The sequence below is a fragment of the Oncorhynchus masou genome, chromosome 21 (genome assembly GCF_036934945.1).
Source record: "Oncorhynchus masou masou isolate Uvic2021 chromosome 21, UVic_Omas_1.1, whole genome shotgun sequence".
In the NCBI taxonomy this organism is placed as follows: domain Eukaryota; kingdom Metazoa; phylum Chordata; class Actinopteri; order Salmoniformes; family Salmonidae; genus Oncorhynchus; species Oncorhynchus masou.
In genome coordinates this window covers 42325332-42350139 of record NC_088232.1, presented here as the reverse complement: position 1 = coordinate 42350139, position 24808 = coordinate 42325332, and the positions used below count along the sequence as shown (strand labels likewise).

General features: G+C 48.3%; 1 protein-coding gene across 1 annotated transcript in view; it reads left to right on the top strand.

The window, feature by feature from the left end:
• Positions 1-21093, top strand: part of LOC135507509 (usherin-like) — a 474271-nt gene extending 453178 nt beyond the window's left edge. Inside the window, 9 exon segments of the mRNA XM_064927019.1 lie at positions 9891-10100; positions 10306-10544; positions 11490-11707; positions 11839-12015; positions 12183-12266; positions 13912-14141; positions 14662-14727; positions 18936-19121; positions 21004-21093. Coding sequence (XP_064783091.1) covers positions 9891-10100; positions 10306-10544; positions 11490-11707; positions 11839-12015; positions 12183-12266; positions 13912-14141; positions 14662-14727; positions 18936-19121; positions 21004-21093 — 1500 coding nt within the window.
• The last annotated feature ends 3715 nt before the right edge of the window (positions 21094-24808 follow it).

The following is a 24808-nucleotide window of genomic DNA, read 5'->3' as shown; positions in this document are numbered from 1 at the left end:
TGGGGCGTGTGAGTGTGGGGGGACTATGGGGCGTGAGTGTGGGGGGGACTATGGGGGCGTGAGTGTGGGGGGACTATGGGGCGTGTGTTTGGGGGGATTATGGGGCATGTGAGTGTGGGGGGACTATGGGGCGTGTGAGTGTGGGGGGACTATAGGGCGTGAGTGTGGGTGGACTATGGGGTGTGTAAGTGTGGGGGGACTATGGGGTGTGTGAGTGTGGGGGACTATAGGGCGTGAGTGTGGGGGGACTATGGGGTGTGTGAGTGTGGGGGGACTATGGGGCGTGTGAGTGTGGGGATGACTATGAGGCGTGTGAGTGTGGAGAGGACAATGGGGCGTGTGAGTGTGGGGAGGACTATGGGGCGTGTGAGTGTGGGGGTGACTATGGGGCGTGTGTGGGGGGGACTATGGGGCGTGTGTGTGGGGGGGACTATGGGGCGTGTGAGTGTGTGGGGGGGACTATGGGGCGTGTGAGTGTGTGGGGGGACTGTGGGGCGTGTGAGTGTGTGGGGGGACTATGGGGCGTGTGTGTGGGGGGGACTATGGGGTGTGTGTGTGGGGGGACTATGGGGCGTGTGTGTGGGAGGGACTATGGGGCGTGTGTGTGGGGGGGACTATGGGGCGTGTGTGTGGGGGGGACTATGGGGCGTGTGAGTGTGTGGGGGGACTATGGGGCGTGTGAGTGTGTGGGGGGACTATGGGGCGTGTGTGTGTGGGGGGACTATGGGGCGTGTGTGTGTGAGGGGTCTATGGGGCGTGTGTGTTGGCGGGACTATGGGGCGTGTGTGTGGGGGGACTATGGGGCGTGTGTGTGTGGGGACTATGGGGCGTGTGTGTGGGGGGACTATGGGGCGTGTGTGTGTGGGGAGGACTATGGGGCGTGTGTGTGGGGGGATGACTATGGGGCGTGTGTGTGTGTGGGGGGACTATGGGGCGTGTGTGTGTGGGGGGACTATGGGGCGTGTGTGTGTGGGGGGGACTATGGGGCGTGTGAGTGTGTGGGGGGACTATGGGGCGTGTGTGTGTGGGGGGACTATGGGGCGTGTGTGTGTGGGGGGACTATGGGGCGTGTGTGTGTGGGGGGACTATGGGGCGTGTGTGTGGGGGGACTATGGGGTGTGTGAGTGTGGGGGGACTATGGGGTGTGCGAGTGTGGGGGGACTATAGGGCGTGAGTGTGGGGAGGACTATGGGGCGTGTGAGTGTGGGGAGGACTATGGGGCGTGTGAGTGTGGGGGGACTATGGGGCGTGTGTGGGGGGACTATGGGGCGTGTGTGTGTGGGGGGACTATGGGTTGTGTGAGTGTGGGGGGACTATGGGGTGTGTGAGTGTGGGGGGACTATAGGGCGTGGTGTTGGGAGGACTATGGGGAGTGTGAGTGTGGGGAGGACTATGGGGCGTGTGAGTGTGGGGGGACTATGGGGCGTGTGTGGGGGGACTATGGGGCGTGTAAGTGTGGGGGGACTATGGGGCGTGTGTGTGTGGGGGGTCTATGGGGCGTGTGTGTTGGCGGGACTATGGGGCGTGTGTGTGTGGGGGGGACTATGGGGCGTGTGTGTGTGTGGGGACTATGGGGCGTGTGTGTGTGTGGGGGGACTATGGGGCGTGTGTGTGTGTGGGGGACTATGGGGCGTGTGTGTGTGTGGGGGGACTATGGGGCGATGGGGCGTGTGTGTGGGGGGGACTATGGGGCGTGTGTGTGGGGGTGACTATGGGGCGTGTGTGTGGGGGGGACTATGGGGCGTGTGTGTGTGGGGGGACTATGGGGCGTATGTGTGGGGGGGACTATGGGGCGTGTGAGTGTGTGGGGGGACTATGGGGGTGTGTGTGTGGGGGGACTATGGGGTGTGTGTGTGGGGGTCTATGGGGCGTGCGTGTGGGAGGGACTATGGGGCGTGTGTGTGGGGGGACTATGGGGCGTGTGTGTGGGGGGACTATGGGGCGTGTGTGTGGGGGGGACTATGGGGCGTGTGAGTGTGGGGAGGACTATTTGGGCGTTTGAGTGTGGGGGGACTATGGGGCGTGAGTGTGGGGGGGACTATGGGGCGTGTGTGTGGGGGGGACTATGGGGCATGTGAGTGTGGGGGGACTATGGGGCGTGAGTGTGGGGGGACAATGGGGTGTGTAAGTGTGGGGAGGACTATGGGGTGTATGAGTGTGGGGGGACTATAGGGCGTGATTGTGGGGGGACTATGGGGTGTGTGAGTGTGGGGGGGACTATGGGGCGTGTGAGTGTGGGGAGGACTATGGGGCGTGTGAGTGTGGAGAGGACAATGGGGCATGTGTGAGTGTGGGGAGGACTATGGGACGTTTGAGTGTGGGGGGGGACTATGGGGCGTGTGAGTGTGGGGGGACTATGGGGCGTGAGTGTGGGGGTCTATGGGGTGTGTGAGTGTTTGGGGGGACTATGGGGTGTGTGAGTGTGGGGGACTATAGGGCGTGAGTGTGGGGAGGACTGTGGGGCATGTGTGTGTGTGGGGACTATGGGGCGTGTGTGTGTGGGGTGACTATGGGGCGTGTGTGTGTGGGGGGACTATGGGGCGTGTGAGTGTGTGGGGGGGACTATGGGGCGTGTGAGTGTGGGGGGACTATGGGGCGTGTGTGGGGGGGGGCACTATGGGGCGTGTGTGTGTGGGGGGGGACTATGGGGCGTGTGTGTGGGGGGACTATGGGGCGTGTGAGTGTGTGGGGGGACTATGGGGCGTGTGAGTGTGTGGGGGGACTATGGGGCGTGTGTGTGTGGGGGGACTATGGGGCGTGTGTGTGGGGGGGACTATGGGGCGTGTGTGTGGGGGGGGACTATGGGGCGTGTGTGGGGGGGACTATGGGGCGTGTGTGTGGGGGGACTATGGGGCGTGTGTGTGGGGGGAACTATGGGGCGTGTGAGTGTGGGGAGGACTATGGGGTGTGTGAGTGTGGGGGGACTATGGGGCGTGTGAGTGTTGGGGGACTATGGGGCGTGAGTGTGGAGGGGACTATGGGGCGTGTGTTTGGGGGGATTATGGGGCATGTGAGTGTGGGGGGACTATGGGGCGCGTGAGTGGTGGGGGGACTATGGGGTGTGTAATTGTGGGGGACTATAGGGGCGTGAGTGTGGGGAGGACTGTGGGGCATGTGTGTGTGTGGGGACTATGGGGCGTGTGTGTGTGGGGGGACTATGGGGCGTGTGTGTGTGGGGGGACTATGGGGCGTGTTTGTGGGGGTGACTATGGGGCGTGTGTGTGTGGGGGGGACTATGGGGCGTGTGTGTGTGGGGGGACTATGGGGCGTGTGTGTGGGGGGGACTATGGGGCGTGTGAGTGTGTGGGGGGACTATGGGGCGTGTGAGTGTGAGTGTGTGGGGGGACTTTTGGGCGTGTGTGTGTGGGGGGACTATGGGGCGTGTGTGTGGGGGGGACTATGGGGCGTGTGTGTGGGGGGACTATGGGGCGTGTGTGTGGGGGGGACTATGGGGCGTGTGTGTGGGGGGACTATGGGGGCGTGTGTGTGGGGGGGGACTATGGGGCGTGTGAGTGTGGGGAGGACTATGGGGCGTGTGAGTGTGGGGGGACTATGGGGCGTGAGTGTGGGGGGGACTATGGGGCGTGAGTGTGGGGGGACTATGGGGGCGTGTGTTTGGGGGGATTATGGGGCATGTGAGTGTGGGGGGACTATGGGGCGTGTGAGTGTGGGGGGACTATGGGGCTTGTGAGTGTGGGGGGACTATAGGGCGTGAGTGTGGGTGGACTATGGGGTGTGTAAGTGTGGGGGGACTATGGGGTGTGTGAGTGTGGGGGGACTATAGGGCGTGAGTGTGGGGGGACTATGGGGTGTGTGAGTGTGGGGGGGACTATGGGGCGTGTGAGTGTGGGGATGACTATGAGGCGTGTGAGTGTGGAGAGGACAATGGGGCGTGTGAGTGTGGGGAGGACTATGGGGCGTGTGAGTGTGGGGGGCCTATGGGGGCGTGAGTATGGGGGGACTATGGGGTCTGTGAGTGTGGGGGGGACTATGGGGCGTGTGAGTGTGGGGAGGACTATGGGGCGTGTGAGTGTGGAGAGGACAATGGGGCGTGTGAGTGTGGGGAGGACTATGGGGCGTGTGAGTGTGGGGGGACTATGGGGCGTGAGTATGGGGTTACTATGGGACGTTTGAGTGTGGGGGGGACTATGGGGCATGTGAGTGTGGGGGGACTATGGGGCGTGAGTGTGGGGGGGACTATGGGGTATGTGAGTGTGGGGGATTATGGGGCGTGTGTGTGTGTGGGGGACTATGGGGTGTGTGAGTGTGGGGGGGGGGGTTATGGGGTGTGTGAGTGTGTGGGGGACTATGGTTCATCTTTGTCCCTCTTTCTCCCGTCTGTTACCTCCTACTCTCACTCTCTCTTTCTCCATTCCGTTACCTCCTACTCTCACTCTCTCTTTCTCCCGTCTGTTGCCTCCTCCTCTCACTCTCTTTCTCCATTCCGTTACCTCCTACTCTCACTCTCTCTTTCTCCATTCCGTTACCTCCTACTCTCACTCTCTCTTTCTCCATTCCATTACCTCCTACTCTCACTCTCTCTTTCTCCATTCCATTACCTCCTACTCTCACTCTCTCTTTCTCCATTCCATTACCTCCTACTCTCACTCTCTCTTTCTTCCGTCTGTTACCTCCTACTCTCACTCTCTCTTTCTCCATTCCGTTACCTCCTCCTCTCACTCTCTCTTCCTCCCGTCTGTTACCTCCTGCTCTCACTCTCTCTTTCTCTATTCCGTTACCTCCTACTCTCACTCTCTTTCTCCATTCCATTACCTCCTACTCTCACTCTCTCTTTCTCCATTCCGTTACCTCCTACTCTCACTCTCTCTTTCTCCATTCCATTACCTCCTACTCTCACTCTCTCTTTCTCCATTCCATTACCTCCTACTCTCACTCTCTCTTTCTCCATTCCATTACCTCCTACTCTCACTCTCTCTTTCTCCATTCCGTTACCTCCTACTCTCACTCTCTCTTTCTCCATTCCATTACCTCCTACTCTCACTCTCACTCTCTCTTTCTCCATTCCGTTACCTCCTACTCTCACTCTCTCTTTCTCCCGTCTGTTACCTCCTACTCTCACTCTCTCTTTCTCCATTCCATTACCTCCTACTCTCACTCTCTCTTTCTCCATTCCGTTACCTCCTACTCTCACTCTCTCTTTCTCCATTCCGTTACCTCCTACTCTCACTCTTTCTCCCGTCTGTTACCTCCTACTCTCACTCTCTCTTTCTCTATTCCGTTACCTCCTACTCTCACTCTCTCTTTCTCCGGTCTGTTACCTCCTACTCTCACTCTCTCTTTCTCCATTCCATTACCTCCTACTCTCACTCTCTCTTTCTCCATTCCGTTACTCCTACTCTCACTCTCTTTTTCTCCATTCCGTTACCTCCTACTCTCACTCTCTCTTTCTCCATTCCATTACCTCCCACTCTCACTCTCTCTTTCTCCATTCCGTTACCTCCTACTCTCACTCTCTCTTTCTCCATTCCATTACCTCCTACTCTCACTCTCTCTTTCTCCATTCCATTACCTCCTACTCTCACTCTCTCTTTCTCCATTCCATTACCTCCTACCCTCACTCTCTCTTTCTCAATTCCATTACCTCCTACTCTCACTAACTCGTCATTACTGTATTTCTCTGCACGTTGTCTCAATTTCATCCCCTCTTCCCTCCCTGTCTTCCCCCTGTCTCCCTGTCTCCCACTCCTCCAGTTCTCCAGTGAGAAGGTGAGGGGTTGACAGTGGACATCTTCCTCAGTTCACCTGTAGCTGGCACTCACTCTCACTGCATTCTAAAGATGCACTCACACATACACTCACTCACATCAAATCAAATGTTATTAGTCATATGCGCCGAATACAACAGGTGTAGACCTTACAGTAAAATGCTTACTTACGAGCCCCTAACCAATAATGCAGTTTCAAAAAAATATGGAAAAGAATGGGGAATAAAAGTAACAAGTAATTAAAGAGCAGCAGTAAAATAACAGTAGCAAGGCTATATACAGGGGGGTACCGATACCGAGTCAATGTACCGAGTCAATGTGCAGGTGCACCGGTTAGTTGAGGTAGTATGTACATGTAGGTAGAGTTATTAAAGTGACTATGCATAGATGACAACAGAGAGTAGCAGTGGAGTAAAGAGGGGGTGGGGTGCAGCAGTGATGCAACCAGTCAGGAGGATGCTCTCGATGGTGCAGCTGTAGAACCACAATTAACTCCTTTGTCAAGATCAAGTTAAGAGAGAGGTTGTTGTCCTGGCACCACACGGCCAGATCCCTGACCTCCTCCCTGTAGGCTGTCTCGTTGTTGTCGGTGATCAGGCCTACCACTGTTGTGTCATCGGCAAACTTAATGATGGTCATGCAGTCAAGAGTGAAGAAGGAGTTCAAGAGGGGACTGAGCATGCACCCCTGAGGGGCCCCTGTGTTGAGGATCAGCGTGGCGGATGTGTTGTTACCTACCCTTACCACCTGGGGCAGCCCGTCAGGAAGTCCAGGATGCAGTTGCAGAGGGAGGTGTTTAGTCCCAGGGTCCTTAGCTTATTGGTGAGCTTTGAAGGCACTATGGTGTTGAACGCTGAGCTGTAGTCAATGAATAGCATTCTCACATAGGTGTTCCTTTTGTCCAGGTGGGAAAGGGCAGTGTGGAGTGCAATAGAGATTGCATCATCTGTGGATCTGTTGGGGATTTATGCAAATTTCAGTGGATCTAGGGTTTCTGGGATGATGGTGTTGTTGTGAGCCATGACCAGCCTTTCAAAGCACTTCATGGCCACATACGTGGGTACTACGGGTCGGTAATCATTTAGGCAGGTTACCTTAGTGTTCTTGGGCATAGGAACTATGGTGGTCTGCTGAAAACATGTTGGTATTACAGACTCGGACAGGGAGAGGTTGAAAAGACACTTGCCAGTTGGTCAGCGCATGCTCATAGTACACTTCCTGGTCATCCATCTGGCCCTGTGGCCTTGTGAATGTTGACCTGTTTAAAGGTCTTAGTCACCTCGGCTGTGGAGAGCGTGATCACACAGTCTTCTGGAAAAGCTGGTGCTCTCATGCATGTTTCAGTGTTATTTGCCTCGAAACGAGCATCGGATTAGTTTAGCTCGTCTGGTTGGCTCGTGTCACTGGGCAGGTCTCGGCTGTGCTTCCCTTTGTAGTCTGTAATGGTTTGCAAGCCCTGCCACATCCGACGAGCGTCGGAGCCGGCGTAGTACAATTCGATCTTCGTTCTGTATTGCCGCTTTGACTGTTTGATGGTTCGTTGGAGGACATAGCATGATTTCCCGCTCCTTGAAAGCAGCAGCCCTAGCCTTTAGCTCAGTGCGGATGCTGCCTTTAATCCTTGGCTTCTGGTTGGGGTATGTGCGTACGGTCACTGTGGGGATGACGTTGTAATGACGTTGCCCTCTTTGGGTATAGCAAGCCCCATCCCCCTCTCCCTGCCTCCCCCTTGCCTACTTCAACTAGGCTGCTGTGGTCAGAGAGAGGTCGTAAATTCCTGAGAAGACCCTGCCACACGGACACATAGTATAAGAGTAAATTTTATTGAGCACAAAGGAATTTCTTCCTTCACAGAACTTGAGGTACGAAAAAATTTCATGTTCCGAAGAAAGTATAAAAGATCGGTGAAGAATCCAGCTACGAACTGGTCCGTTTCTCACAACTTGGGGAAGCTCATGGGAGACGGTGTGGCCACATAACCATAACGCTGTTTATATAATAGCCTCAGATATGAGGTTTACATCTAATTGTTGTATAAGATGAATGAGTGAGTATGATACTGTTTGTAAAATTGTGTTATATGATTTTGGACTGTTTAATTAAGGAAAATACAATTCCCTTTTGATTTGAACTAAATCCGAGGACCGCCCCTGAGCCCAGTTAGGGTCAAGCATCCTGGGACAGCACCTTTTCTGCAATTCCGAATTAAACCCAACTTTGGGAAGTTATCAGCAGACCATGTTTTTCTCCATTCGGAGAGGACGAAGGTTGTAGACCATTGCTGAAGCTTTTAACCACACCACGTGGTTAAACTCTTAGACTATCGATACCGACAGAATAAGAACAAGTCTTTGATATTAGTTACTAGTCTGCAGCTAGGAATTCGGTATCATTGAACGCGAAGAACGACAGACGCCGAAACATCCATTCTATAACAAATGAATGAATGTCCCCCTGAACTATCCCCTCTAACCACAACCGAGAGAGAGAGGGAGCGAGACGGACAATTCTATAAAAGAAACAAACTTTTCACCAGCGATCAAGACGACACACTGGGCATAAATATATATATTGATTGCAATTGTTCCCGAATGAGTTAATGTGTAAAGGATTAGCATTTCAATTGTTATAATTATCACTCTGTCGTGACTTCTTATTCGACCCCCACTTCCCCTTTTGCAATTAAACATTCCTGTAGCTTAGCATCTGCTTCCTCTGACCACTTTTTTTTATTGATTTAGTCACTGGTGCTTCCTGCTTTAGTTTTTGCTTGTAAGCAGGAATCAAGAAGATAGAATTTGGGTCAGATATTCCAAATGGAGGGCAAGGGAGAGCTTTGTATGCATCTCTGTGTGTGGAGTAAAGGTGGTCCAGAGGTTTTTTTCCTCTGGTTGCACATTTAACATGCTGATAGAAATTTGATAAAACGGATTTAAGTTTCCCTGCATTAATGTCCCCAGCTACTAGGAGCGCCACCTCTGGGTGAACATTTTCCTGTTTTCTTATGGTGGAATACAGCTCATTGAGTGCGGTTTTAGTGCCCGCATCAGTCTGTGGTGGTATGTAGACAGCTACGAAAAATACAAATGAAACCTTTCTAGGTAGATGGTGTGGTCTACACCTTATCATGAGATACTCTGCTTCAGGCAAGCAATAGCTCGAGACTTCCTTAGATATCGTGCACCAGCTGTTGTTTACAAAAATACATAGACCCTTGTCCCCTTGTCTTACTAGACGCCGCTGTTATATCCTGCTGGTACATCGTATAACCAGCCAGCTGTAGGTTGATATTGTCGTCAACAATTTTTTTATGTCCCATTGGTAGTTTAATTTTCCGCGTAACTCAACTATTTTATTATCCAAAGATTGCACATTTGCTAGCAGAATGGAGTGAAGTGGGGGCTTATTCAATCGCCTACGAATTCTCAGAAGGCAGCCAGACCTTAGGCTCCTCTTTCTCCGCCTCCTCTTCACGCAGATCACGTTGACCAGGGCCTGTTTCCGAGGAAGGAGCGTATCCTTTGCGTCGGGCTCGTCAGAGTCATGAAAGGAAAAAGAGGATTCTGCTAGTCCGTGGTGAACAATCGCAGTCCTGATGTCTACAAGTTATTTTCAGTCATAAGAGACGGTAGCGGCAACATTATGTACAAAATAAGTTAAAAAAAAGAAGTTACAAACAACGCAAATAAACAAACAAATAACACAATCGTCTGGGTGCAAGTAAAACATCTGCCTTCTTTTCTCTCTCTGACACACACACACACACACACACACACACACACACACACACACACACACACACACACACACACACACACACACACACACACACACACACACACACACAGCCAGAAAGGTACAGTGACTGAAGTGGGCTCTTAGTCAAGTGACAGCGATGGAAGTGGACTCAAACAGACAGGGGACTAACTCTTAGACCTAGTCAGGTACATTGATGGAGGACTCCTGATACAGCCTCATAAATGAGCAGCAAGGGGGCTTTTTACATTTTTTTTCTGATGAGCAATTGTGTTAGTACAAGTGTTTAGTGTGTTAGTTATGGAACAAAAGCCTGCTGGGTTGGTGATTTGATTTTGTACGATGATAACATACTTGTCATAAACAAAACATAATCCTAAAGTTGTGTTATTCATTTTTTTTTGACAGGTTTGGGCGGTGAATTCTGTTGGTCGTACAGGAAGCCAATGGGCCAATGGGAGAACAGGTCCCGCCCCTCCTGAGGGTGTTGGCCCGCCAACCTTCCTGCGTATCTTAGCAACCTCGGCTGTTGTTGACATCCGCCCCCCCACAAGGCCCAATGGCATCGTCAGCCTTTACAGGGTGTTCTCACAGGGCCCCAACGCTACACACACACTGGTAACACACACACACTGGTAACACACACGAACAGACTGGTAACACTCACACAGTCTGGTAACACACACATTCTCTGGTAACAAGCACTATTGAGACACACAGTCACTAGTAACACACACACATACATGGGTAACACACAAGCACACACCGAAGAGATAACGTTTCTGTGACAATCTCTCTGTCGCTTTCTCCCTGTCTCTCTCAGCTTTCAGAGGGGATATCTCGTCAGCAGACCCTCCATGGTCTGAGTCCATACACTCAGTACTGGGTAGGAGTAGAGGCCTGTACCTGCTATCAGTGCTGCAGCCAGGGCCCCGTGAGTGAGCTACGCACCCAGGCCTCCCCCCCAGCACAGCAGCCATCCCCTCGACCAGTGGCTCTGACATCACGCTCAGCACAGGTGGAGTGGGACGAACCGCTCGCCCCCAACGGACTCATAGAGAGGTAGAGAGAGTAACACAAGCACATACAGTACCCGTCAAAAGTTTGAACACACCTACTCATTCCAGGGTTTTTCTTTATTTGGACTATTTTCTACATTGTAGAATAATAGTGAAGACATCAAAACTATGAAATAACACATATGGAATCATGTAGTAACCAAAAAAAGTGTTAAACAGACACTGGACAGAGGACCTCTGCCTGTAAGTCCAGCATCCCGGAGTCGCCTCTTCACTGTTGACGTTGTGACTGGTGCTTTGCGGGTACTATTTAATGAAGCTGCCAGTTGAGGACTTGTGAGGTGTCTGTTTCTCAAACTAGACACTCTAATGTACTTGTCCTCTTGCTCAGTTGTGCACCGGGAGTAGTACACAGCGTTGTACGAGATCTTCGGTTTCTTGGCAGTTTTCTACATGGAATAGCCTTCATTTCTCAGAACATGAATAGACTGACGAGTTTTAGAAGAAAAGTTTTTGTTTCTGGTCATTTTGAGCATTTAATCGAACTCACAAATGCTGATGCTCCAGATACTCAACTCGTCAAAAGAAGGCCAGTTGTATTGCTTCTTTAATCATCAGAACAGTTTTCAGCTGTGCTAACATAATTGCAAAACGTTTTTCTAATGATCAATTAGCCTTTTAAAATGATCAACTTGGATTAGCTAACACAACGTGCCATTGGAACACAGGAGTGATGGTTGCTGATAATGGGCCTCTGTACTCCTATGTAGATATTCCATTAAAAATCAAATCAAGTCATTTACAACATTAACAATGTCTACACTGTATTTCTGATAAATTTTATTTTATTTTAATGGACAAAAAATGAGCTTTTCTTTCTAAAACAAGGACATTTCTAAGTGACCCCAAACTTTTGAACGGTAGAGTATATATATTTATTAACACCTTCCACTTTCACTCTGCTCTTTTCCCTTCTCTCTCTCTCTAGTTGTGAGCTGCACATTCGTTCCTCCTGCCCCCAGCCTCCCCAGCCAGTCCCGCCGCTCTGTGTGGAGGGACCAATAGAAACGCGGTTCTTCGGGAGGGGCAGGAACTACAACGTAACAGGTCTGCAGCCCTACTCTAGCTACCAGCTCAGAGCTTCCTGTTATAACAACATGGGTAGTACCGCCTCCAACTGGACTACTGTTACTACACTCACTGAGGGTAAGACATCTAGCCCTGACATCTAACCCCTGACCTCTAGCCCTAGCCCTGTTATAACAACATGGGTAGTACCGCCTCCAACTGGACTACTGTTACTACACTCACTCTCCCTCTCTCCCTCTCTTCTCCAGCTCCTCAGTATATCTCTCCATTTGAGGTGTACAGTAACCTGACTCTGGTATGGCTAGACTGGAGTGCCTCTTTCTCTCTGAACGGTCTTCTGAGAGACTACTCACTGACAGACAACAACCTGAGAGTCTACATTGGCTTCCACAGCTACCTCTATATACCCCGCACCTCAGAGAAGAGTGAGACAACACACACACACACACCTCACAGATACCCAGTCCCTCTATGAGCAATATCTTGATTAGTTCTGAAGATGAGTGTTTTTTGTAACACTACTCTACTACTCTTACAGATCTCTCTCTCTCTTCCTTCTCTTCCTCCCTCCCTCCTTCCCTCCCTCCCTCAGCCCTCTCCCTCCAGGTGACCTGTACTACAGACATTGGCAGTGCCAGCTCCCCTATCATCAGATACAGTCCTGCTACAGGCATGAGTGAGACAGCACACACACACACACACAAACATTCTCTATGCCAGGAGTCACCAACCGGTCATTCTCGATCGATTGGTCGACGATCTTCGCCAACAATAAAGCCTTGTGTTCCTATTTTTTAATTTTTTATTTTGTCTTGCGCTGTTGGTGATAGGAGCACTTGATTCAAGTGCACCGGGTAGGCAAAGTGTTGCCGTTTTGAACCATTTCATTCGATTGAAGGGACAAACTCCACCTACCCAGTGTACCAGGAGAGCTAAATCAAGTGCTCCTACTGCGCTGGCCAATCGGATAGCTCAAATCACACTACAGCTTCCACGACCCTGGCCACAGCAAAGTTTGATAGGAGCCGACATGAGATTTCATCATTTAAAAAAACATGACCAGAGCCAGTATGTCAAAGAATACAGCGAAGAGCTGCTGTTTCTATGAGTGAGTTCATATATAAGTTTTTATTCAGTACTATCAATAAATACTGTTTCTATTCAACACTTTAAAAAAAAACTTAAAACGTGCTTCTTCCACTTGTTCTTCAACCAGCTCTGCAGCTGCAATGAATGAGTAGCCAAGTGTATCGACAGCCCTGCGTTTCTATTATCAACAGCTCTCTGTGTCTATTTTAATATTGAGGAATATTTCACTTTCTCTGGTCATAGGAACAACATGAATTTGTGCATAAGGCAGAAATAATGTGATGCGACTCGAGTTTGGCCATCAGGTGGAAGATGGTGTCCCCTCTCACCGGAGAAATGGAGAGAGCAGGGACCGTGAGAGGCTTCTCTCTCTCTCTCTCTCCTGACATTGACCATCAGTTTCAGGTACCACCAGTCAAGTAAAATAAAAAAGGGAATTATTTAAATGTATCCTCAGCTGTGCTTCACCAACTGATTTATTTTGTTATCAAAGCTCGAGTTTTGAAATACAATATGGTCTGAGAAGAACAATATTGGCAGGTCAAGCATATAATGAATATGCTGTGTGTCACGATCGTCGTAGTGAGGAGACCAAAGCGCAGCGTGGTGTGAATACATACTTTTAATGAATGACGAAAAAACACGAAGTACACTAAACAAACAAACAAACAAACAAACAAACGTGGCCGCTATCGAAACTGAGTGCGAACATGCAACATCACAGACAATAACCCACGAAATACCCAAAGAAGATGGCTGCCTAAATATGGTTCCCAATCAGAGACAACGATAAACAGCTGCCTCTAATTGAGAACCAATCGAGGCAACCATAGACATACATAAACACCTAGATGGTAAACAACCCCATAAACCTACAAAACCCCTAGACAGTACAAAACACATACATCACCCATGTCACACCCTGACCTAACCAAAATATATAAAGAAAACAAAGAATACTCAGGTCAGGGCGTGACACTGTGATAATGTATTACACCTAATGCACAAACCTCATTCCTACAGAACTGTTTTTATGAAGTTAATGTTGCACATTTTTTAACTCATGTTTGTTATTTTAATTCTGAGCGGTAGATCTCGGTTTGCTTTTGGACTCTTTGGAACGTGATCTTGACTCAGAATGGTTGGTGACCACTGCTCTATGCTGAACCCTAGTGTTTGGGTGTATCAGGTTCCTACTCTAAGCTGCACACCTCCACACTCTCTTTTCCCAGGTCCGGTGGAGCCCACCCCAGGAGGGAAGCAGGGTGTGGGGACCCAGGGAGCTCCAGTCTACTCTGAGATGTGGTTCATCCTGCTGCTTGTCTTTCTGGGTCTCCTGGTCTTGGCTGTGCTGCTGGGCCTGGTGCTGAGGAGGGCCCTGAGGAAAGAACCCTTCATTAGAGAACGCCCCCCTCTCGTCCCCCTGCAGAAGAGGAGCCAGGCGGGAGGAGACGCTTACATGGTGAGAGAGAGTGACCCAATTCCAAACACCCCCTATCCGTAACCCGTGTTACTTTGTGTAGACCTTAAAGGATTGAATAACTATTAGCAATGTGGTTATGGTTCTATCTTGTCATTGCTAATACCTGTCCATATGTTCTAAATTAAGTATATACACTTTTCTTATACTGAAGATTTGTGAACAGGCAGTCTTATGAAATGAGCTCTTCAATTCAGCCTCATGCCCACTAGACGGCGATGATATGCCATTTATTATGTACAGGCAGAGGTGCCCTCTTGTGGTTCTGAAATGCCTGAATCCTTTTTCTGTATGTGTAATAATGTGTGTAAAGACATTGACAGATAATTGTACATTTGCTTCAAACGATTTCAGTTTCCTTCTTTTTATATTCTGTCATTATTTTCTGTATTCCATTTCCTTCTTGCCTTCCTCTTCTTCCTCGTGTTCTTCCTCCTTCCCCTCTCTTTCCTACTTGTCCTTTCTGTTCTCCTCTTTCCTCCTCTTGTCTCCTCCCTCTCAGAGGCCGTATTCTGACATGTGTTCTAAACATCACGCCAGTACTCTCCTCCTCACTGACCTCTCCACTGTTGCAGTAAGCCTGTCTCTGTCTCTCTGTCTGTATAAGTCTCTCAGTGTTCCCCCAACAGGCGGCCCGCGGGTGATCTGAATTAGCCCTCCAAGTTTTCTGAGCAAAGAAAACGGGTAACACTTTACTTGACAGCCAGTGTCATACCATGTTATGACACAGTCATAATAACCATGTCATATAATGTCATAATAACAGTAGCGTGCCGTGGTTCTGGGGCCTGGGCCTTCAGTGAAGTCCTACACAGTCCCACCCGAATTAATCCACCTCTTGTTACCATCATTATGATGCCATGGCTCTAGACACTATACATTTAGACAGAAACGCAGTATAACCAGGCGTTGCGTCACCTTAAAATGTACATTTTTATTCCGAGAATTGCAGGGGAAGAGTACAATACAGTACAGTTCAACTAATAGGCAAGAACATAGTCGAGTGCAACAGAGTTATATTAATATTCTTCTTCTATCCATTTCTGGTCCACAAACTTTGAGCTTTAAGTCCCCCCCCCCCCCCCAAAAAAAAAAAATATATACAATGTGTTCACTAAACAGCGCATTGTCGCACCCAAAGCAGTTTCACCGTGATGATAAAGACATAACTATTCACTGAAAATAAAAATATAAAATTAATTATTTGCAACATAGGCTATTTGCCATTTTATTTTGTTAATATATAGGCTATTTAATATTAACAAAATGAAATGCGAAACATACATACACATTTAATCAAAAATAAAATGCATTGTATGCCTACTCACCAAAGACTGATTATTTGAACACAAAATCCTTCCTCCTTTCTTTCCTCAAGAAGACTTCAATGACTCTGTTGTACAGTCTATCTGTGCGTTTTAGTTCCACCAATAAGTCCTTTTCTATCGACATGGAGGCTAATGCTGAAAGCAGAGTCTGTCCAGTAGCATTTCTGGAATACGTTTTGATTCGCTTTAAGGCCGAGAATGACCGCTCGACAGAAGCCGTGGACACAGGGATAGGCCATAGTAGCGAAGTAATTACAATTCAGCAGATTAACACTGGAGTGATAGATGAGCAGATGATGATGTGCAAGTAGAGATACTGGTGTGCAAAAGAGCAGAAAAGTAAATAAAAACAATATGGGGATGAGTTAGGTAGACTGGATGTGTTATTTACAGATGGGCTATATACAGCTGCTGCTCAGATAGCTGATGTTTAAAGTTAGTGAGGGAAATATAAGTCTCCAGCTTCAGCGATTTTTGCCATTTTCGTTCCAGTCACTGGCAGCAGAGAACTGGAAGGAAAGGCAGCCAAAAGTGGTGTTGGCTTTGGGGATGACCAGTGAGATATACCTGCTGGAGCGCGTGCTACGGGTGGGTGTTGTTATCGTGACCAGTGAGCTGAGGTAAGGCGTATCTTTACTGAGCATAGACTTATAGATGACCTGGAGCCAGTGGGTCTGGCAACGAATATGTAGCAAGGGCCAGCCGACGAGAGCATACAGGTCGCAGTGGTGGGTAGTATATGGGGATTTGGTGACAAAACGGAAGGCACTGTGATATACTGCATCCAGTTTGCTGAGTAGAGTGTTGGAGGCTATTTTTGTAAATGACATCGCCGAAGTCAAGGATCGGTAGGATAGTCCGTTTTACTAGGGTATGTTTGGCGGCGTGAGTGAAGGAGGCGTTGTTGTTGAATAGAAAGCCGATTCTAGATTTAATTTTGGATTGGAGATGTTTAATATGAGTCTGGAAGGATAATATGGTCATAACACTGTCATGGCCCATATTTACAGCTGTTGTGACATATATTTTTTTAAATTTTATGGCTGGTTATGACACCTACAAAACCTACCACACAAGGCAAAACATTCCATTACACCATAGCACACAGTATGTTTGTTATGTATACATTTTTTTAAATTGACCATTAAATGATCATGTAATTGTGCACATGTTGATGTCAGACATGCACCTATTCCAATGCTCTGTTTCTGATGACTGGGATGAATGCAGGAGCAGATTTCAGGAACATAAATGTGGGTTTTGACACTCTTATGTAGGTGTCATAGCCAGCCATAAAATAACACATGTCACAGCAGGTCTAAATATATGGGTAATGACAGTGTTATAAACCATATAACAGGTTATGACAGGTTGTCAGCTGTTGTGACATGGTTATGACCATATTATAACAGGTTATGACAGGTTGTCAGCTGTTGTGACATGGTTATGACCATATTATAACAGGTTATGACAGGTTGTCAGCTGTTGTGACATGGTTATGACCATATAACAGGTTATGACAGGTTGTCAGTTGTTGTGACATGGTTATGACCATATAACAGGTTATGACAGGTTGTCAGCTGTTGTGACATGTTATGACCATATTATAACAGGTTATGACAGGTTGTCAGCTGTTGTGACATGGTTATGACCATATTATAACAGGTTATGACAGGTTGTCAGCTGTTGTGACATGGTTATGACCATATTGTAACAGGTTATGACAGGTTGTCAGCTGTTGTGACATGGTTCTGACCATATTATAACAGGTTATGACAGGTTGTCAGCTGTTGTGACATGGTTATGACGATATAACATGTTATGACGCTGGGTGCCAAGTAAAGTGTTACCAAAATATATATATATTTATTCGTTTTTTTATTGTTGGACATAAAAGACTAAAAACACCAGCAAATCAGCTCCAAGTGATTTTAATTTTGGAAATCTTTTACCAGCTATTCCCACACATAATAGAGATATAAATTATTATATTTTAGTCAAATATTATATCTGCTTGGGCTTCTTGTGGTCAATTTGCAGTGTGCAAATTGTAATTAGGTTCCGGCCCCCTGATCTTCCGCTCAAGAAAAACATTGCCCTGCAGCTGAATCAAGCTGATGATCCCTGTTCTACATTTTGTTAACACGTGTGTGCCTCAACACCATTATGACCCATATGTATGTATCCTCCTCTAAAGTTAACACGTATGTGCCTCAACACCATTATGACCCGTATGTATGTATCCTCCTCTAAGTTAACACGTGTGTGCCTCAACACCATTATGACCCGTATGTATTTATCCTCCTCTAAAGTTGACACGCACTGCAAACTCAAACACACACTCACACACATAGCTGATGTGTCACATACTGCCTCTGCCCCAGCAGTTTGATACGGTAACAGACTGTCTAGAGGACAGCAACGTGACTCTAAAGAGCTACACTATGAACTATGAGGTAGGAGGGGAGAGAGTGTGTGCATGCACCCTACTGTATACAACCTTATTGACTGGTTAAGGGGGAAAGGGAGTGTGCATGCACCCTACTGTATACAACCTTATTGACTGGTTAAGGGGGAAAGGGAGTGTGCATGCACCCCTACTGTATACAACCTTATTGACTGGTTAAGGGGGAAAGGGAGTGTGCATGCATCCCACTAACTCTTACACACTTGGCAGGATGAGAGAGTGTGCATGTACCACCCTATAACCCCAAATGGATGCATGCATGATTTGAGTCTCGGACTAACACGTTTACAATCAACTGGTGTCACTGATTTCTCCTGGAGTGTGAGATGATTTGGGTGATTCTTGATTCAGCTGTGCCTGGCCTTGTCCTTCTGTTTAGAATGTACACATTAATGGTTAACAATGACCATTACATGTGGGTCGTGTGTCTCTTGGTGTGTGACATACTGTTTTAGTATGTGGGATACTTCTATTCTACTGGTGGGTGGGTTAATGTTTTAGTATGTGGGATACTTCTATTCTACTGGTGGGTGGATTAATGTTTTAGTATGTGGGATACTTCTATTCTACTGGTGGGTGGGTTAATGTTTTAGTATGTGGGATACTTCTATTCTACTGGTGGGTGGGTTAATGTTTTAGTATGTGGGATACTTCTATTCTACTGGTGGGTGGGTTAATGTTTTAGTATGTGGGATACTTCTATTCTACTGGTGGGTGGATTAATGTTTTAGTATGTGGGATACTTCTATTCTACTGGTGGGTGGGTTAATGTTTTAGTATGTGGGATACTTCTATTCTACTGGTGGGTGGGTTAATGTTTTAGTATGTGGGATACTTCTATTCTACTGGTGGGTGGATTAATGTTTTAGTATGTGGGATACTTCTATTGTATTGGTATGTGGCTGATGATTGTGTTGATGACGGTCGGTATATCATTGCATTTCATCCACCTCTACTTCCTGTTACCCATCACCCCCCCAGGGCCTGACGGACAGTAAGATTGTAGGCGGAGGCTCACGGTTCAGCCCCATGTCGGTCCTCCGAGTGCCCAGCCAATCACAGCTCAGCCACGCCTACTCCCAGAACTCCCTGCACCGCAGCGTCAGTCAGCTGATCGAACAGGACAGGAAGTCTCTGATGGGGGAGGGAGGACAAGACTCTGGGCTGGTGAGAGGGGGAGGGACACGACTCTGGACTGGTGAGAGGGGGAGGGACACGACTCAGGACTGGTGAGAGGGGGAGGGACACGACTCTGGACTGGGAAGGAGGGGTACACAACTCTAGTGAGAGGTGGGAAAGGGGTAGGAGAGGGGACACAACTCTGGACTGGTGAGAGGTGGGAAAGGGGTAGGAGAGGGGACACAACTCTGGACTGGTGAGAGGTGGGAAAGGGAAAGGAGAGAGGACAACTCTGGACTGGTGAGAGGTGGGAAAGGGAAAGAAGAGAGGACAACTCTGGACTGGTGAGAGGTGGGAAAAGGGTAGGAGAGGGGACAACTCTGGACTGGTGAGAGGTGGGAAAGGGAAAGGAGAGAGGACAACTCTGGACTGGTGAGAGGTGGGAAAGGGAAAGAAGAGAGGACAACTCTGGACTGGTGAGAGGTGGGAAAAGGGTAGGAGAGGGGACAACTCTGGACTGGTGAGAGGTGGGAAAGGGAAAGGAGAGGACAACTCTGGACTGGTGAGAGGGGACACAACTCTGGTGGGGAAAGGGAAAGGAGAGGGGACACAACTCTGGACTGGTGAGAGGTGGGAAAGGGAAAGGAGAGAGGACACAACTCTGGACTGGTGAGAGGTGGGAAAGGGAAAGGAGAGAGGACAACTCTGGACTGGTGAGAGGTGGGAAAGGGAAAGGAGAGAGGACAACTCTGGACTGGTGAGAGGTGGGAAAGGGAAAGGAGAGAGGACAACTCTGGACTGGTGAGAGGTGGGAAAGGGAAAGGAGAGAGGACAACTCTGGACTGGTGAGAGGTGGGAAAGGGAAAGGAGAGAGGACAACTCTGGACTGGTGAGAGGTGGGAAAGGGGTAGGAGAGAGGACAACTCTGGACTGGTGGGAAAGGGAAAGGAGAGGGGACACAACTCTGGACTGGTGAGAGGTGGGAAAGGGAAAGGAGAGGGGACACAACTCTGGACTGGTGAGAGGTGGGAAAGGGAAAGGAGAGAGGACACAAATCTGGACTGGTGAGAGGTGGGAAAGGGAAAGGAGAGAGGACAACTCTGGACTGGTGAGAGGTGAGAAAGGGAAAGGAGAGAGGACAACTCTGGACTGGTGAGAGGTGGGAAAGGGAAAGGAGAGAGGACAACTCTGGACTGGTGGGAAAGGGAAAGGAGAGAGGACAACTTTGGACTGGTGAGAGGTGGGAAAGGGAAAGGAGAGGGGACACAACTCTGGACTGGTGAGAGATGGGAAAGGGAAAGGAGAGAGGACACAACTCTGGACTGGTGAGAGGTGGGAAAGGGAAAGGAGAGAGGACAACTCTGGACTGGTGAGAGGTGGGAAAGGGAAAGGAGAGAGGACAACTCTGGACTGGTGAGAGGTGGGAAAGGGAAAGGAGAGAGGACAACTCTGGACTGGTGAGAGGTGGGAAAGGGAAAGGAGAGAGGACAACTCTGGACTGGTGAGAGGTGGGAAAGGGAAAGGAGAGAGGACAACTCTGGACTGGTGAGAGGTGGACTGGTGAGAGGTGGGAAAGGGAAAGGAGAGAGGACAACTCTGGACTGGTGAGAGGTGGGAAAGGGAAAGGAGAGAGGACAACTCTGGACTGGTGAGAGGTGACAACTCTGGACTGGTGAGAGGTGGGAAAGGGAAAGGAGAGAGGACAACTCTGGACTGGTGAGAGGTGGGAAAGGGAAAGGAGAGAGGACAACTCTGGACTGGTGAGAGGTGGGAAAGGGAAAGGAGAGAGGACAACTCTGGACTGGTGAGAGGGGGAGGAGGTGGGAGGAGTAGAAAGGCATACAATATAATGCTTAATATAATCCCACTGATGATCTCAGATTGTGTTCCATTATATGATCTCCTAACCATGTTGTTGTTTCTGTTGCAGTATGTGGAGGATGATGAGTTTGTGGAAGCCATCAAAGCCTTCAGCTCTGTGAGGAAGGAACACACCATGTTCACAGACACACACCTCTAGATGCCCCCCCCCCACACACACACACACACACACACACACACACACACACTACAACCACCAACACCTGGGCTCTCGACACACTACAACTGAACTGAAAACCCAGAACTCAACTTACAAACGCAGTCAAAACATGAACACAAAACATGGACCTCAAACTGAAACCATGAACCCTGAACTCAAGTTAGGAATCCTGGATTCAGAACTGATAGAACCCCAGGCTTTCTAAAACTCCTATACCTGTCATTATTACTTTATGCCAACTGTCATAACCTAGAAACAGCTAAACATTTCAGCAAGTGTGGAACTCAAAGCAATGCCTCTCATCTCTTTCATTTTAATCATAACAGCGAACCTTCTGTAAGTGTGTGGTAACTGTGCCTAGTAAACATAGCATCAATTACATTTTTAATGGTATTTGTGACAAGACCATTTTTATAATCAGTGTCAACGCCAACTGTTTATGTGAATTAACTATATCCACAAATGTATCATCTGACAGTATTTGGTTGATCAATGTTGTGGTTAGTGGTTGATGGAAGTTTTGATGTGGTAATATTTTTCTTGAGGTTAACCATAGTGCTGTGTGGTGCTTCCACACACCTAACATTGTGTTTCAAACTACACTACATGACCAAAAGTATGTGGAAGTATGTGGACGCCTGCTCATGGAGCATCTCATTCCAAAATCATGGGCATCAATATGGAGTTGGTCCCCTCTTTGCTGCAATCACAGCCTCCACTCTACTGGGAAGGCTTTTCACTAGATGTTGGAACACTGCTGTGGGGACTTGCTGTGCCCGACCTCACAAAAACATTAGTGAGGTCGGGCACTGATGTTAGGTGATGAGGCCTGGCATTCCAATTCATCCCAAAGGTGTTCGATGGGGTTGAGGTCAGGGCTCTGTGCAGGCCAGTCAATTTCTTCCACACTGATCTTGACAAACCATTTCTGTATGGAACTTTCTTTGTGCACGGGAGCATTGTCATGCTGAAACAGGAAAGGGCCTTCCCCAAACTGTTGCCACAAAGTTGGAAGCACAGAATCGTCTAGAATGTCATTGTATGCTCTAGCGTTAAGATTTCCCTTCACTGGAACTAAGGGGCCTAGCCCGAACCATGAAAAACAGCGCCAGACCATTATTCCTCCTCCACCAAACTTCACAGTTTGCACTGGTATTCGGGCAGGTAGCGTTCTCCTGGAATCCACCAAACCCAGATTCGTCCGTCGGACAGCCAGATGGGGAAGCGTGATTCATCCCTCCAGAGAACGCATGTCCACTGCTCCAGAGTCCAATGGTGGCGAGCTTTACACCACTCCAGCCGACTCTTGACATTGCGCATGGTGATCTTACGCTTGTGTGCGGCTGCTCGACCATGGAAACCCATTTCATGAAGCTCCTGACGAACAGTTCTTGTGCTGACGTTGCTTCCAGAGGCAGCATGGAACTCAGTTTTGAATGTTGCAACAGAGGACAGGCAATTTTTGTGTGGCATCTACGCACTCCAGCACTCAGCAGTCCCATTCTGAAACTTGTGTGGCCTACCACTTTGCGGTTGAGCCATCGATGTTCCTAGACGTTTCCATTTTCCAATAACAGCACTTATAGTTGACGCGGGCAGCTCCAGCAGGGCAGAAATTTGTCAAACTGACTTGTTAGAAAGGTGGCATCCTATCACGGTGCCACGTTGAAAGTCACTGAGCAGTACGGCCATTCTACTGCCGATGTTTGTCTATGGAGATTGCATGGATGTCTGCTCGATTTTATACACCTGTCAGCAATGGGTGTGGCTGAAATAGCCAAATCCACTCATTTGAAGAGTTGTCTGCATACTTTTGTATATATAGTGTATCGTAGAGATTTTCAGCAAGTTTTCTTGGAACAGTAAATAATGTTGTCGTTTTGTTTTTTTACACTGGCAGTATTAATTTATTAATGTAAAAAGTATATATATATATATATATAGTGATTTTTTTTTCTTTGTATGTGGTCTGGCCTATGTTCATAATGTCTTATAACTGTGTTACATATCTCCATCTTCAACTTCGTCTTGAGTCAGCTGTTTAGCCCAGACGACTATGACAATCCTTGGGCCAGACGATAGTTGGTTTGAGGAGACATCTTCCAGAGCAGGGATTCCAGAGGCCCTGGGGCCCCTCCTTGAGTGCACATCTCGTTTGGTTTGCCCTGGCACTACACAGCTGATTCAAATAAAGCTTGACAATGAGTTGGTTATTTGAATCAGCTGTGCAGTGCCAGGGCAAACCCCAGGACCTAGTTTGTGAAGCCCTGCGCTAGAGAGATGGCACATGGTTGGCTGTACAGTTGGATGATCTGAGTAGTGACATAGCTGAAGAGAGGCCGGCCACTCTAGTGTCCTAGTTTAGATCTCTCTGCCCCTCTCCTGCACCTGGCCTGGTTAGAACATAGACAGTGACCAGTTGAATAAAACTAATTGACTCTTCTTGTGCAGCTTTGTGTAGAGAGCTGGGCACAAACAGTTCATCAAAAATCTAGGTGCTTTTTTACTTTTTCATGATAAGACATGTCATATTGTAATGAATTTGTTTTTTTGAATGTCTCCCAATTAATAATGTATTTGAGAAATAAATATTGTGATGTAACTTAAATAGTGTGGTATGCTGCTTTTGTTGGTGGTATTGAAAACCAGTGGGTGGTAGATGCACGCACTTTGGCCGGAATTCCATCCGATGTCGCTTTGTCGGCAATGCACGTTTTAAAGGCAACGTTCCAGCGTTCGCGGAGACCACATTCACTGTAAACGCTGCATCTATCAGCTCATTACCTTTAAATGACACGTTGTCCAAAAATCCACAAGCTAATTCAATCCTGGCCTTTAAAATAGACCATCTCCCAACATCAACATTAAATGTGTGGAAACCAACAGGATTGGAGTGAGGCTTGAAAACGTGTGCTATGTATGACACAGTTGTCAGAGTTGTGGTTGGTGTTGAGGAAAGACAGAAGGTTGATATACTGGGTTATTGTGTTTTACTCCATCAGTACAGACAAGAGGAGACGTCAGAGAGGACAGAAGGCTGATATACTGGGTTATTGTGTTTTACTCCATCAGTACAGACTAGAGACGTCAGAGAGGACAGAAGGCTGATATACTGGATTATTGTGTTTTACTCCATCAGTACAGACAAGAGGAGACGTCAGAGAGGACAGATGGCTGGTATACTGGGTTATTGTGTTTTACTCCATCAGTCCAGACAAGAGGAGACGTCAGAGAGGACAGAAGGCTGATATACTGGGTTATTGTGTTTTACTCCATCAGTACAGACTAGAGGAGACGTCAGAGAGGACAGAAGGCTGATATACTGGGTTATTGTGTTTTACTCCATCAGTACAGACAAGAGGAGACGTCAGAGAGGACAGAAGGCTGATATACTGGGTTATTGTGTTTTACTCCATCAGTACAGACTAGAGGAGACGTCAGAGGACAGAAGGCTGATATACTGGGTTAATGTGTTTTACTCCATCAGTACAGACAAGAGGAGACGTCAGAGAGGACAAAAGGCTGATATACTGGGTTATTGTGTTTTACTCCATCAGTACAGACTAGAGGAGACGTCAGAGAGGACAAAAAGTTGATATACTGGGTTATTGTGTTTTACTCCATCAGTACAGACAAGAGGAGACGTCAGAGAGGACAGAAGGTTGATATATTGGGTTATTGTGTTTTACTCCAT